Here is a 13,981-nt window from a genome sequence, read left to right on the forward strand (position 1 = left end):
GTAACCATTGCTTTTATACTTAGCTATTTCTTGCATGCCTGTAATTACATATTAATCTTTTCAATTCTTTAAAAAATTGTCAATATTTATCTTTCACTTTTAAATAATAAAGACATTTCAAGCAATCACTTCTGAACACAGCTATGAATTTATAACATGGTGTTTGATATGCAGTTTCCATGTTCACTATTTTCTGAATAATCTGTTTTCATATTTTAAATTTTCTTTTAATTCATTGGTAATTTAGATTATTTCCATGTATTTGGGGCCTCTTATTTGTACTTATATTGAAGATTTGGTTCTTATATTTGGTTAGTGGTCTTTCAAAATTTTCTCTTATTTTAAATTATTTGAACTCTTCTTAGAGCCAGTACTTTTTCTTCATATTATTGATGATTACTGCATATGAGGTATTGTGAATAAAGTGTTGAGTGTAGTGCCTGGCACATAGTGCTTAAAAATTGCTGCTATTTTATAGATTTAGATTTATTATGTCTATAAGTGATTGCTTTTATCCATTTTACTCAATTTTCCTCTTCAGGTAGTAGGAGTTATTGAAGAAGAAGCAGTTATTCACTCTGGGAGGCTAAGGGAGGAGAATCAGGAGTTTGAGCACAACCTAGGCAACTTGGTGTCTTAGACTAGGGCTGGAGATGTAGCTCAGTGCAAAGACCTTGAGATTTATTCGCAGTACCAGCAAAAAATAAGAATAAGCCACTGTACAGTTTGGAGATAAAATGTGAAGATACATTTTAAAGAGAATGCTTTTTAAAGAATAAAGTATTCAGATTATTTGAGTAATAACTTTTTTGCATATATACCTATTATATGGACTTATGGAACTCTATGTACTTATGAATATTAAGAATATACTGGTTACAAATTTAATCTCAAAGAGTAAATACTCTGTATTCAGTTTTCACAGGGCCCGTTACTCTACACAATGACTGATTACACCAACACATTAGTGGTAACAAGACTGCAGTTAGAAAAATAGCTTCAGGTATTCAGATGAGAAAGAGAACAGATAGGTTTTTACTTAAAATATATTTGAAAGAGTATTACTTGCATATGGTGTGAAATTCAAAGAGACAAAGGAACACATGGGAAAAGAAAACTATCTTTTTTTTTTTTTTACCCATTATTCTTTTACTATCCAGTATCTCTTCCCAGAAGCATCACTGTTTTTTTTGTTTTTGGTTTTTTGAGTCAGGGTCTCCCTTTGTAGTTCAGGCTGGTCCTGGACTCACTATGTAGCCCAGGCTGGCCTTGAACTCACAGTGATCCTCCTGCCTCAACCTCCTGAGTGCTGGGATTATAGGCGTGTGCCACTACGCCCACCCGGTGCATCACTGTTTTTTGTGTATCTTTTCCAGAGATATTCTATGCATAACACAATATATGTGTGTGTAAATTTTATCTTAGTTATGTAGTTCTTAATTAAAACCACTTGCATTTATGTTACTCATTTGTGTGTATAAAATTTTGAATATATTTTAATGACTGATTTATGACTAAGAAAACATTACAGTGAAATCATGACTTAAGAAGTAAGTGCTGTTTTCCAGGACTTTTTAAAAATAAAAAATAGGGCCTGGGATATAGGTCAGTGATGTTGTGCCTGCCTAGCAAGCGCAAGGTCCTGAGTTTGATCCCTGCTAACGAAAAAAAAAAATGTAAGGATTCAAATAATTAATTTTTTTTTTTTGTATGGGGAGATTGAACTCAGGACCTTGCACTTGCCAGGCAGGCAGTGTGCCACTGAGGTACATCCTCGGCTCCTCAGATAATTAATTTTAAAATAAATATATAAGTTAATTTAAATGAAAATGAAAGTGTGCCTGGTGATAGTAATGCATGAAAAATTGCCAAGCAAAATGAAAAAGTAAAACCAACAAAAAAAATAGTCAAGTCTAAGGTAAAAAATGAAATGTAATTTGGATTATAATATCACTCTTCCATTTCGTTTTAGGAATGAATTGAAATCTGTAAAAAAAGAACTGAAACAGAAAGAGGATGAAGTAAAATGTAAATTGGACAGGAGTGAAGAAAATGTATGTTTTATTGAATAGTTTTTGTACAAAGTTTCAGTTCATATAAATGACCTTATTTGTCTAATAAGGCAAAGTATACTATTGTATAAATAATGATGTAAGGATTGTTATAGGCCATCAACCTTAAAAATATAGACAAAATTTGATTAGTTTGCTTATCTATATCTGAAAGAAAGAATGATGTAATTATAATTTTATAAATGATCAATATTTATATTTCTGGGCTTAAAGGGTTGTGGTATGGTAATATGGAATATAGGAAAACCTTTGTGCTGCACTTTGGTGAATTTAATTTCTTTTTTTCCCATTAAGTTTATTGGTACATTTTAGGCATACAATACAGTTACATTCCTCATTGGGATCTTGTACCTTTACATGAGGTATCTTGGTTATTTTTTCCCCATTCTCTTGCCCTCCCTTCAGCCCCCTACCCTTTCCTATTTACAAAGACTTTGTTTCCATTTTTTTCCTTTTCTCATATTTTTTATTTTCCTTTCTTTCCTTTTCCCTACCCCTCCCACTTCCCCTATTCCTTTAGACCTTTTCTTCCTATTTCACAATATCAGTTATACATTTTGATCCTTATTTACACTTTTAGTTTTTCACACCAGAGAAACTATATATATATATGTGTGTGTATATATATATATGTGTGTATATATATATATATATATATATATATACTCAGTATTTACTCATATTTACTCAGTATTTACATGTGTGTCCTATTTATTTGACTTAAGAGTATGGCCTCAATGTGCATCCACTTAGCTATAAATGTCTCTAGTTTCTTGCTCTTTATGGCTGAGTAGTACTCTATTTTATAAAAAAACCCCACATATTCTTTATCCAGTCTCCAGTTGATGGGCAATTGGGCTGTTTCCATGTTTTAGATATTACAAATTGTGCCGCTATAAACATGGGTGACCATATATCACTGTGGTATGATTCTTTTAATTCTTTTGGGAAGATCCCCAGTAGAGGGCTAGCTGGGTCAAATGGAACTTCTAATTGGTGAATTTAATTTCAACAAGTTGGGATAGAAGTTTTTTAGGGAAGAATGTCACAGAAATGAAATAATAAAAATTGTATGACATGATTCTCCAATGTAATACTCAAAGTGGGAGAAAATTGTAGCAAGATAGAACAAGGAAGATTATGAAGGCTATATTTTCTTTCACTCATTCAGTAAATATTATATTATCTAACCTCAGGTATATTCCAGGCATTGTTCTGGTTGCTGAGTTTAGGTTTCATTTGCTTTAGTAGACAGTAGTGATTTAGTAAAGTTTTTATTGAGATGAGACCTTTTCATATTTAAGAATGGAACAGGGAGAGATTAAAGGCACTAGAAGTTAGAAGGCTATTAAAAATAGTCCTGTGGGCTATTTAAATAGTCTGAGTGTTGGGGTTATAACTTAGTGGTAGAGTGCTTCGATTCCCGGTACTGAAATTAAAAAAATAACAAAATCTCTTGAAAGCTCTGAAAAAAGTTGGTGAAGACTCTCACCAAGAGAGAACTAGTATCCTGAGTCAATCATTGTAGCTAGGGCATGGAGTAATCAAACCAGGCTTGAGTTTCATACTCATTCCTGGAGAGAGTATCAGGAACTTAACAGAACTACCATAGAATTTATAGTAAAGGAGTCCTCTATATGAATGCTATTGGAGTCCACCGAAAGGACATCTAAGTTGGGCACAATGGCAGGAAGGTTACTGCAAGATTGGGTCTAGCCTGGGCTACATAGTGAGTTCAAGGCCAGCCTGATCCATATAGTCAGACCCTATCTCAAAAGACCAAAAGCAAAAACAAAACAACAAAGAAAGGATGGACATCTAATCCAAACTTAGATCAGAGCAAGTTTCCTGGAAGAAACAGCATTTAGATTTAGTTCACTTAGATTGATAGGAATTATTGGAAGGAAGAGTGGACTCAAGTATAACAGAAGAGGAATATTCCAAGTTAAAAAAACACAGATTTATACGGGAAGGTGTGGAAGTATCTAAGCAACTATAAAAAATTCATTGTGGTTGAAAGAGTTAAGGTGCTGGTGATAGTGGAGAGAGTGGGAAAAGGTGAGTGTATAGAGACGAATGGAGAGATGAAGTGGACAAAGATGAGGTGGGATCATTTGAGGCCACAAAAGTAGTATTTAGGAGTTTGAGGTTATTGAAGAGTTTATGATTTGAAGGTTAATAATGTTTACCATTTGGAAAGATCTACTACTACTGGAATAGTGCAAAGATTTTTAAGGGCTTACAATGGACCATATATATTATAAATTATTTCCATGTGTTATTTTACTTAACTGGAATTCATTGTCCTTGTTTTATGAATTGGAAAATCAGGCCTCCAAAGGTTAAAAACTACCAAAGATTATATGACTAAAATGTAATAGAGCTGTTCTTGTCTTTAGACTGTATCACATATCCCACCTCAAAATTTATATTTAATTTTAGCTTTACATTTAATAAATTCATGCTGAAAAAATGAATTTAATGTATTAAATACCTGGTATGTAATTCACTACTTAAAATTTTATATCAGAGACTGCTCCAATGTATTGTTGTAATAGGAAAAAACAATTTTGATGTTTAACGTAAAATCAAAATTCTCCATTAAGAATTTAAAGTATAATATATTTTGGCAGTGTAGAAGGTATTAGTGATGTGTTAAAGAAAAAACAAAATACACAACAGATTATTACAGGCCGGGGATTTAGCTCAGTGGTTCTGCCGCCTGACTCACAAGCGCAAGGTCCCGAGTTCAATCCCCGGTACCAAAAAAAAAAAAGATTTCAAAATACTTATTCAGTGTTTTCCAGAAAAAAATCAAGTTGCAATTTTGTTTTTAGTTTATCTGACATTTAATTTCATTGGAGTTTTTTTTCCCCAATCCTACTACCTTAGGTCAGATATTATTTGATTCACACTTTACCTATCTGGGCTTCAGTTCCTAATATCTAAAATGGAGATAATAATGCCTATCCTTTCTATTGTGAGATTATTGCAAGGTTCAGGTTAACAAATGTTTGTGAAAGATATATTTGAGACATTATAAACATTTATATGCAAGATAATTTTTTAAAATTCAAAATAAAACTAGGAAATCTGATACAATATTGCATTATTTTAAGCTAAGGTAGCAATGAGGAACATTGACAGAGTAACATGAAGATGATTTTTTTATTGACACATAAGAACTATATATATTTATAGTATACAAAGTAAATATTTTATATATATACATTATATATAGTGATAAAATTAAAACAAGCTAGTCAACATACCATTTGATTTGCTTTTTAAAAAAGGGCAATAAAATGTATTGGGAGACCCTATAAATATTCCTTATAGAAATGTAAGTCTAAGTTTTATAATTTCATTTCTAAAAGATACAGAACAAAATATCAATTCTGTTAACATTTTTAACCTGATGTCAAATAATATTTTTTAGGCTCGAAGTATTGAATGCGAAGTTTTAAAAAAAGATAAACAAATGAAGATATTAGAAAACAAGGTATTTTCTAATTGTAAAAATGTTTGAGAATATAAAATTTGTAACTGAATGACTGGATTCTGAAGGGTCAGCCTTTTTGTTATTCTACCAATTTTTTTTTTTTGGTCCCAGGGATCCAAATCAGGACCTTGTGCTTGTGAGGCAGGCAGCAGCACCACTGAGCTAAATCCCCAGCCCCTTTTTGTTATTTTATGTAAAGAAATCTCAGTTCTTCTTTGGAGATTTTGAGGAATATAGGATTTTTATTGCAGGTTTCCTTGAAATAAACTGAATCCTTGGGTTTAGCATAGTGCTTCAGAGAGGAGAGGTTTTTTTTTTTTTTTTTTTGGTACCGGGCATCGAACTCGGGTCCTTGTGCTCGCGCAAGAGCAGAGTTTTATTAAACTCCTCTTCAGCTTTTTCTTCCCTTCTCCAAGGTTTCATACTGGAATCAGCTACATTTATATTATGGATATATTACATATTATTATAACTGCATTTATATTATATTATGGATATATTAGAATAGCAAAATGATGTAAAAAATCATTATTAGACATCTCTTTCTCTCCTAAAATCAAGAGAACTACAGAGAAGTTTCTACATTCTATGTGAAATGTTTGGACTTGCCTGGATGCACATCCTAATTTACTTTTCCCTTTTGTGAACCTCTTTACCCACTTATGTAAACTTGACTTACACATAATCAGTAGTGCTCTGGAAGGTGTTGTTCACTTTCAAGAAATTCTGATCTCTAATAACACCATTTTGTTCTTCCTGGGGATTCTTGTAAATAAAATTTTTGTTTCTATGCACATGGATTTTCTTAAAAATGAATTGTGATAGTTGAAGACCCTTTCAGGAATTTCTGATCATTCTCCCAAATACATTTTAAATATCTTTAAACATTTAAAAGGAAAGAACTATTTAGGAAAAAGTTATGTAATCATAATAAGCCCCAATTTTTTTATTCTGTATGGATGGCTGGAAAACTGTAAATAATTTTTGTACAATCTTTGACTTTGAATCATAAACTTTTTAAAAAATTAATTTTATTGGTACATTTTAGGTATACAATATAATGACATTCATCATTGGAAATTTGCACCCTTACATAATCTCTCGTGGTTCTTAATTTTTCCCCATTCCTCTGCCCTCCCTTCAACCCCTCCATCCCTCCCTATTGACAAAGACTTTGTTTCCATTTTTTCATTTTCTCATATTAATTCCATTCCCTTCTTTCCTTTCCCCTACCCCTCCCACTTCCCCTTTGCCCCTTTTCTTCCTATTGCACATTATCTATTATACCTTTTAGTCCTTATTTACACTTAGTTTCTCACACTAGAGAAACTATTCAATATTTACACGTGTGTCCTATTTATTTCACTTAAGAGTATCACCTAATGTGCATCCATTTAGCTATAAATGTCTCTAATTTCTCATTTTTTATGGCTTGAGTAGTACTCCATTTTATAGAAAAACCACATCTTTATCCAGTCTCTAGTTGATGGGCAATTGGGCTACTTCCAAGTTTTAGCTATTACAAATTGTAGTGCTGTGAACATGGGTGCTCATATATCATTGTGGTATGATTCTTTTAATTCCTTAGGGATGGTACTCAGCAGGAGAATAGCTGGGTCAGATGAGACTTCCAGTCCTAGTTCTTTGAGGTATCTCCATACTGATTTCCACAGTGGTTGCACCAGTCTACACTCCCACCAGCAGTGGAGCAGGGTTCCTTTTTCCCCACAACCCCCCCCCCCGCCCCCACTCCAGCATTTGTTATTGGTTGATTTCATGATAGCAGCCATTCTTTCTGGAGTGAAGTGGAATCTCAGCGTTGTTTTCATTTCCATCTCTTGAATGACCAGTGATGTTGAACATTTTTTCATATGTTTATTTTCTCTTTCTACTTCCTTGTCTGAGAAGTGTCTGTTCATTTCAAATGTCCATTTTGGGACTGGGTCTTTAAATTTGGGTGATCTGATTTTTTTTCAGTTCTTCATAGACTTGAGATAGTACACCTTTGTCTGAGGAGCAGCAGACAGTGAAGATTTTTTCCCACATTGTGGGTTGTCTCTTCACACGGCTGGTTGTTTCTCTTGCTGTGCAGAAGCTTTTTAATAAGAAGAGATCCCACTTGTTGATTATTTGTGCTAGTTCACGGGCAACTGAGGTTTTGTTTATAAAATCTTTTCCTACACCTATGTCTTCAAGAGTTCTACCTAACCTCTGTTCCAGCTGGTTCAGCATTTCTGTTTTAATATTTAGATCTTTAACCCATTTTTGATGTTAGTTTAGTGCATGGTGAGAGATACAGGTCTAGTGTTAATCTCTGGCAAGTTGAAACCCAATTTTTCCAGCACCACTTACTAAAGAAGCTATCTTTGCTCCAGTGAGGGTGTTTGGCTCCTTTGTCAAAGATGAGGTGGCTGAGTGTATCTGGACTTGTTTCTGCCTCTTGTAATCTGTTCTACTGGTCCTCAGGTCTGTTTCTTTGCCAGTACCATGCTGTTTTTATCACAGTAGCTTTGTAGTATACTTTCAAGTTGGGGATTGTGATACCCCCTACCATGTCTCTGTTGCCTAGAATTGCTTTTGTTATTCTGGGTCTCTTCTTTTCCAAATGAATTTTTGGATTGTTTTCTCAAGGTCTGTGAAGTATGCTGCTGAAATTTCAATTGGGATTGCATTGAATCTATATAGCAGTTTTGGAAGTATGGCCATTTTTACTATGTTGATCCTTCCTTCCCAGGAGCGGGGGATGTCTTTCCATTTTCTGATATCCTTTTCAATCTCTTTTCAGAGTGCTATAGTTTTCAGAGAAGAGGTCTTTAATTTATTTTGTTAGATTGATTCCTAAGTATTTCAGTTTTTTGGATGCTATTGTGAAAGGAATTGTTTGCCCTGTTTCCTGTTCAGTGAGTCTGTCGTTTGTGTAGAGGAAAACTATTGATTTTTGTGTGTTGACCTTGTAACCAGCTACTTGACTAAATTTGGTTATTAACTATAGAAGAGTTTTGGTGGGATTCTTGGGGTCTTCTATAAAGAGTATCATGTCATCTGCAAATAATGACAATTTGACCTCTTCATTTTCTATCTTTATTCCTTTTCTTTCTTTCTCTTGTCTAATTGCTGTGGCTAATGTTTCCAAAGCTATATTGAACAGGAGTGGTGATAGTGGACATCCTTGTCTTGTTCCTGATTTTAGTGTGAAGGATTTCAGTTTTTGACCATTTAGTATGGTATTAGCTGTTGGCTTTTCCTACATGGCTTTTATAGATTGAGGTAGAGATCATTTACTCCAATTTTTTGTAGGTTTATTTTTTATCATAAATGCGTGTTGGATTTTGTCAGATGGTTTTTCTGCATCCATTGAGATGATCATATGTTTTTTGACCTTGGCTCTATTGATAATAGTGTATTGCATTGATTGATTTGCATATGTTGAACCATCCCTGCATCCCTGGGATGAATCCCACGTGGTCATGCTGTATGATCTTCTTGATGATCTTCTGCATTCTGTTTGCCAGTATCTTATTAAGGATTTTTGCATCTATGTTCATTAATGATATTGACCTATAGTTCTCTTTTTCGGTTGGGTCTTTCTCTGCTTTGGGGATCAAGGTGATGCTTGCTTCCAGGAATGAATCTGGAAGTATTGCTTCCATTTCAATTTCATTGAAGAGTTTAAACAGCAGTGGCAATAGTTCCTCTCTAAATGTCTTGTAGAATTCAGCAGTGAAACCATCAGGACCTGGGCTTTTCTTAGTTGGTAAGTTTTTAATTACATTTTCAATTTCATTGATTGATATTGGGTTGTTTAGAATTTTTACATTTTCTTTGTTCAACTTTGGTAATTCATATGTATCTAGGAATCTGTCCATTTCTTCTATGTTTTCCATCTTATTGGTGTATAGGTTCTGGAAGTAGGTATTGATGAGCCTCTGGATTTCTGCAATTAGCCCTGATTTTTTAATTAAGTTTATTGGTACATTTTAGGTATAAAATACAGTTACATACATCATTGGGATCTTGTACCATTACATGAGTATCTTGGTTCTTATTTTTTTCCCCTTCCCATGCCCTCCCTTCACCCCTTCCACCCTTCCCTATTTGCAAAGATTTTGTTTCCATGTTTTTCCTTTTCTCAAATTTTTTCTTTTCCCTTCTTTCTTTTACTTCACATCTCCCACCTCCCCTGCCCCCTTAGACCCTTTCTTTCTATTACACAATATCAATTATACATTTAAAAAAGTACAATATCAAGATCTAGGAGACATTACCACAGATTTTACAGAATTTAAAAGGATATAGAAAGCATATTACAAAAATCTTTCTTGAAATAAATTTGACAACTTCTAAGAAGTACCTTGGAAGACAAATTAATGAAACTAACTCTGGAGGAAATATAAAATTTGAATAGCACCTATTAAAGAAAGTATATTCCTAGCTTGTAAACCTATCTATATGACAACAGCAGGCTCATATACATTTTAACTGATAAATTATATCAAACATTTAAAGCAGAAAAAAAAGGAACACTTCTCCTCATTTTAGGAAGTCCACATTGTGTTAATCCTAAAACTGGATAAAGATAATAGAAGAAAAATGTATGAACATAGATAGAAATTTGTTTAACAAAACAAATGATTAGAAGTCAGATCTGGCAGTATGTAGAAGGTAGTTTTATTATAGGAATGGCAGTGTTGGTTCAGCTTTGGAAGATCCACCCCCAAAAGTCATCATTTTAACAGAGGAAAGGAAAAAGCCATATGATCCTGTCACTAGTTGGAGAAAAAGTATCGGACTAAATTCCACAGCTGTTCATGGTAAAAACTATTAGGAGACTAGAAGTAGAACAGAATCTTCTCAACAGATTAAAGACATGTACTCCATACTTCCAGCAAAAATACCTTATATGAATGGAGAAGATACAATGATTTCTCCTTAAGGTGGGGAACAAAGGCAGATATGTTTACTCTTTATCTGTCCATTAAACTTTGAAACCTAGGCCCCACCAAATTAGTCTGGCAATAAAATGACACAATTAGGATAGGATTGGCAAGGTAGAAGCAAAATATATGTAGATGAAATGATCATCTACAGAGAAAATACTAAGAAATCTCTAGGAGCCCTTAGAACTTGTACTTGAATTTAGCAGGATTAGAAAACAGAAGGTATATATAAAAATTCATGTCTGTGTGTACTTGCTATAAATGAAGAATTAGATATTGAAATTTAAAAGTTATGTAGGCATACAAAGGACCTAGAAAAGTAAAAAATACCCAAAATATATTGTTGGCAGACATTTAGTACCTAATTTTAAGACTTCTTCTAAAGCTACAGTAATCAAGGCAGTGTTTTTGTAAGGAAGGACATATAGATCATTGGAATAAAACAGAATCTAGAAATAGAACCACACATATATGGTCTCATTTCAAGAGTCGAGGAAAAGACAGTGTTTTCAGCAAATGGCACCAGAACACCTGGTATCTGTATATAGAAAATTAACCTCAACCCTTTATTTCCATACATAAAAATAACTTGAAAGGATCTATGAACCTAAATATGAAAGCCTAAAAGTATAAAACTTTAAGAAGAAATTATAAGGGAAAATGTTTATGAATTTAGAGTAGGCAAGATCTTCCTAGGATATAAAAAACATGATGTATAAAAGAAAAAAATTGATAAATGAAATTCCATCAAAATTTAGAACTTTAAATGACATCATTAAGAAAATGAAAAGCAGTCCTTAAACAGACCATATTTATAATGCATATAACCTATGACTAGAATATATAAAGAACTGTTACAGCTCACTAATAGACAACCCAATTAAAAAATAGACATAAGAAGATGATAAATAGCCAGTACAGCACAAGGAAAGGTATGCAACACTAGAATCAGAAAAATGCTAATCAGAACAATAACAAGATTGAATTATACACTCATTAGGGAAATGAAGTTAAAAGTTTTAAAAGCCTTGTCATAGACCTTTTCTTTTTGTTGGATTCTCCCCCTTTGCGTTTTGTTTTTCACGCCCAACACATTCATTCTGTTGGGCTTCCTGCGGTTGTGATCCTAATTGTCTTTTCCTAGGGTATTATCTAAAATTTTTTGGAGTGCTGGTTTGGTATTCATGAAGTTCCTAAGATGCTCTTTATCATGAAAGTATCTTATTTCTCCATTAATTTTGAGAGATAGTTTTGCAGGGTACATCAATCTGGGTTGGATGCTGTTTTCATTTAGGGCTCGAAATACATCACTCCAAGCTCTTCTTGCCTTGATGGTTTGCATTGAGAAGTCTGCTGTGATTCTGATGGGCTTTCCTTTGTATGTGATCCTCTCACTGCTTGTAGAACTTTGTTTTTCTGTTGGGTTTCTGGAATCCTAACTATTGTATGTCTATCTGTAGAGTTTTTTTGATCAAGGCTAGTTGGAGTGCTATATGCCTCACTTATCTGTATGTGAAGTTCTTTTCCCCTGCTTGGGAAGTTTTCTGCTATCACTTCTGTGAACAGTTTTTTTATGTCATCTGTATTGTCTCCTGTTTCTTCATTGACTCCAATCAGTCTTATGTTATTTTTCTTCACATCGTCTAGCAGCTGCTGGATTGATTTCTCATGGTCCCTTACCATTTTAAAGCAATTTTCCTTTACCTGGTCACTCATTGCAATCTTATCTTCTATATCTGAAATTCTGTCTTCACATTGGTTCATTCTGCTGCGTAGACTTTTGATGGAGTTTTTAATCTCCTGGAAATCTGTTTGCATCTGTTTTATGGATTCCATTTGTTTCCTATGTTGGGATTCCATCATGTTCCTTAGATCCTCTATTTTTCTATCTGTGTCCTCTCTAGATTTATTAATCATGTATTGCACTATGGGCCCAATCTTTGCTGTTATCTGAGAAATTACTTCTGATTTCATTTTTTCCAGATCCTCTTTTGTTGCCAGTTCAGAGAGTCCAGGTGGTTGAGTATCAGATTGTTCCATCTCATTTCCCTTTGGGGTTTCTGTAGGTGATCTGGAAGTCTGCTTTTGAGGCTTGTTTACGTGTCTTCTCATTTCCACGGGGCAGCGGGGGTGGTGCTTCTGGCACCTGCACGGCTCACCTTCTCTGCCCTCGGAGCGTGGAATGGCAGCAGGGGAGCCTCTTTCTGGTCGCTGGGATTGGCTCACCTTCTCTGCCCTAGGATCGTGGAATGGTGGTGGGGAAGCCTCCTCCCGGGCACTGGGACTGGCTCACCTTCTCTGCCCTAGGAGTGTGGAATTGCGACAGCTGCTTGCTCCTTCTGTGGCCCAGGCTGCTGTTGCCTCCACCTCCTCCCTGGGCGTGACACTCTTGCCCCGGACAGGCACGAGTGCCAGCTGCTCCTGAGTGGCTGACTGCCTGACCTATTAGCCCTAATTTTGAAGATGATTTATATTGAAAAGCAGTGTAAACTTAAGTACCTTTAATTTTCATTAACTTATGCAGAAAGAAGAAAGAGTGGGATGGTTGGAGTGTGGTGGGGCAGTCATAACATCTAAAGTTAATAGCTCTGATATCATTTTAGTGTAAATATGCACATATCTTGAACTGAGTAGTAATGTCAGTAATTTTTAAGAAAAAGTTGTAGGAGAAAAGTACATTACCTGTAGGGGAATAGGTTTTGATAGCCTGAAGAATAGAGGACTAAGAAATACATGTAACATATGCTCTCTCTGGCAGAGTAACAAGTACTTTGATGATGTCTTGGATGACATTCTTTAAATTTGAACATTTATTTGGTGAGACCAGAAATCACTGATTTTCTGTGAAGTGTTTAATTTTGCACTCTTAGGAGTTGTAGTTAGTTTTTTTTTTCAAAGTTGCTCAACCATCTTCTGTTTTCTCCTTGTTCAAACAAGTCGTTTCAAGTCTTTAATTTCTTCAAATATAACAAGTATGGTGGACCCCCAAAATTCTCAGGGGTTATGTTCCTAGAGCACCTGCAAATTGTGAAACATCACGAATTTCAGATAGTCAGAAAAATGCCTATAAATGCCTATTTTTATAGTTTAATATGCTAGGACTCCCACAGTTGTGAAATTTAATTTACTAAAATACTATTTTAATAAAACCTTAGAAGGGTGTTGTGGTATCATCATGTATCTTAGGGCTTTAAGAAGAACAAAACTGAGAGCACTAGAGATAGCTACACGTGGTAGAGCAACCCGTTATAATATGGGAATGCTGATGCATCTGCTGGAGATGGGTTACAGGGCAGCAGGCAATCAGCAGCAAGAACTGAATAACACTCTTGGTTTGACTACTTGCAAACCTCCTGCCCCACCCCCACCCCCACCCCCAAAATTGTGTGAGGATATTTGCAGTTTGGGCAAAACTGCAGGGATTTCTGCCCACAGTCATTAGGTTCTCAAATGACTGAGGCCACGAAGTC

General features: G+C 34.7%; 1 protein-coding gene across 11 annotated transcripts in view; it reads left to right on the top strand.

Annotated features, from left to right (window-relative positions):
* Window positions 1–13,981, top strand: part of Sycp1 (synaptonemal complex protein 1) — a 161,937-nt gene that overhangs the window by 92,916 nt on the left and 55,040 nt on the right. For 9 of the 11 annotated variants that reach the window (XR_002397970.2, XR_002397969.2, XM_087213300.1 and 6 more), the window contains exons 21-22: window positions 1,973–2,054; window positions 5,512–5,574. Coding sequence is in view for 9 of the 11 variants with exons in the window: in XM_087213300.1 (XP_087069426.1) it covers window positions 1,973–2,054; window positions 5,512–5,574 (145 nt within the window). In the remaining 2 variants the exon portion in view is untranslated. The remainder of the gene's footprint in view (window positions 1–1,972; window positions 2,055–5,511; window positions 5,575–13,981) is intronic. The other 2 variants (XM_087213297.1, XM_013075607.3) reach the window with 1 other exon arrangement.

This window comes from Heterocephalus glaber, unplaced genomic scaffold, assembly GCF_053883595.1.
Source record: "Heterocephalus glaber isolate CG9 unplaced genomic scaffold, H.glaber_assembly_v1.0 deba00001442, whole genome shotgun sequence".
In the NCBI taxonomy this organism is placed as follows: domain Eukaryota; kingdom Metazoa; phylum Chordata; class Mammalia; order Rodentia; family Bathyergidae; genus Heterocephalus; species Heterocephalus glaber.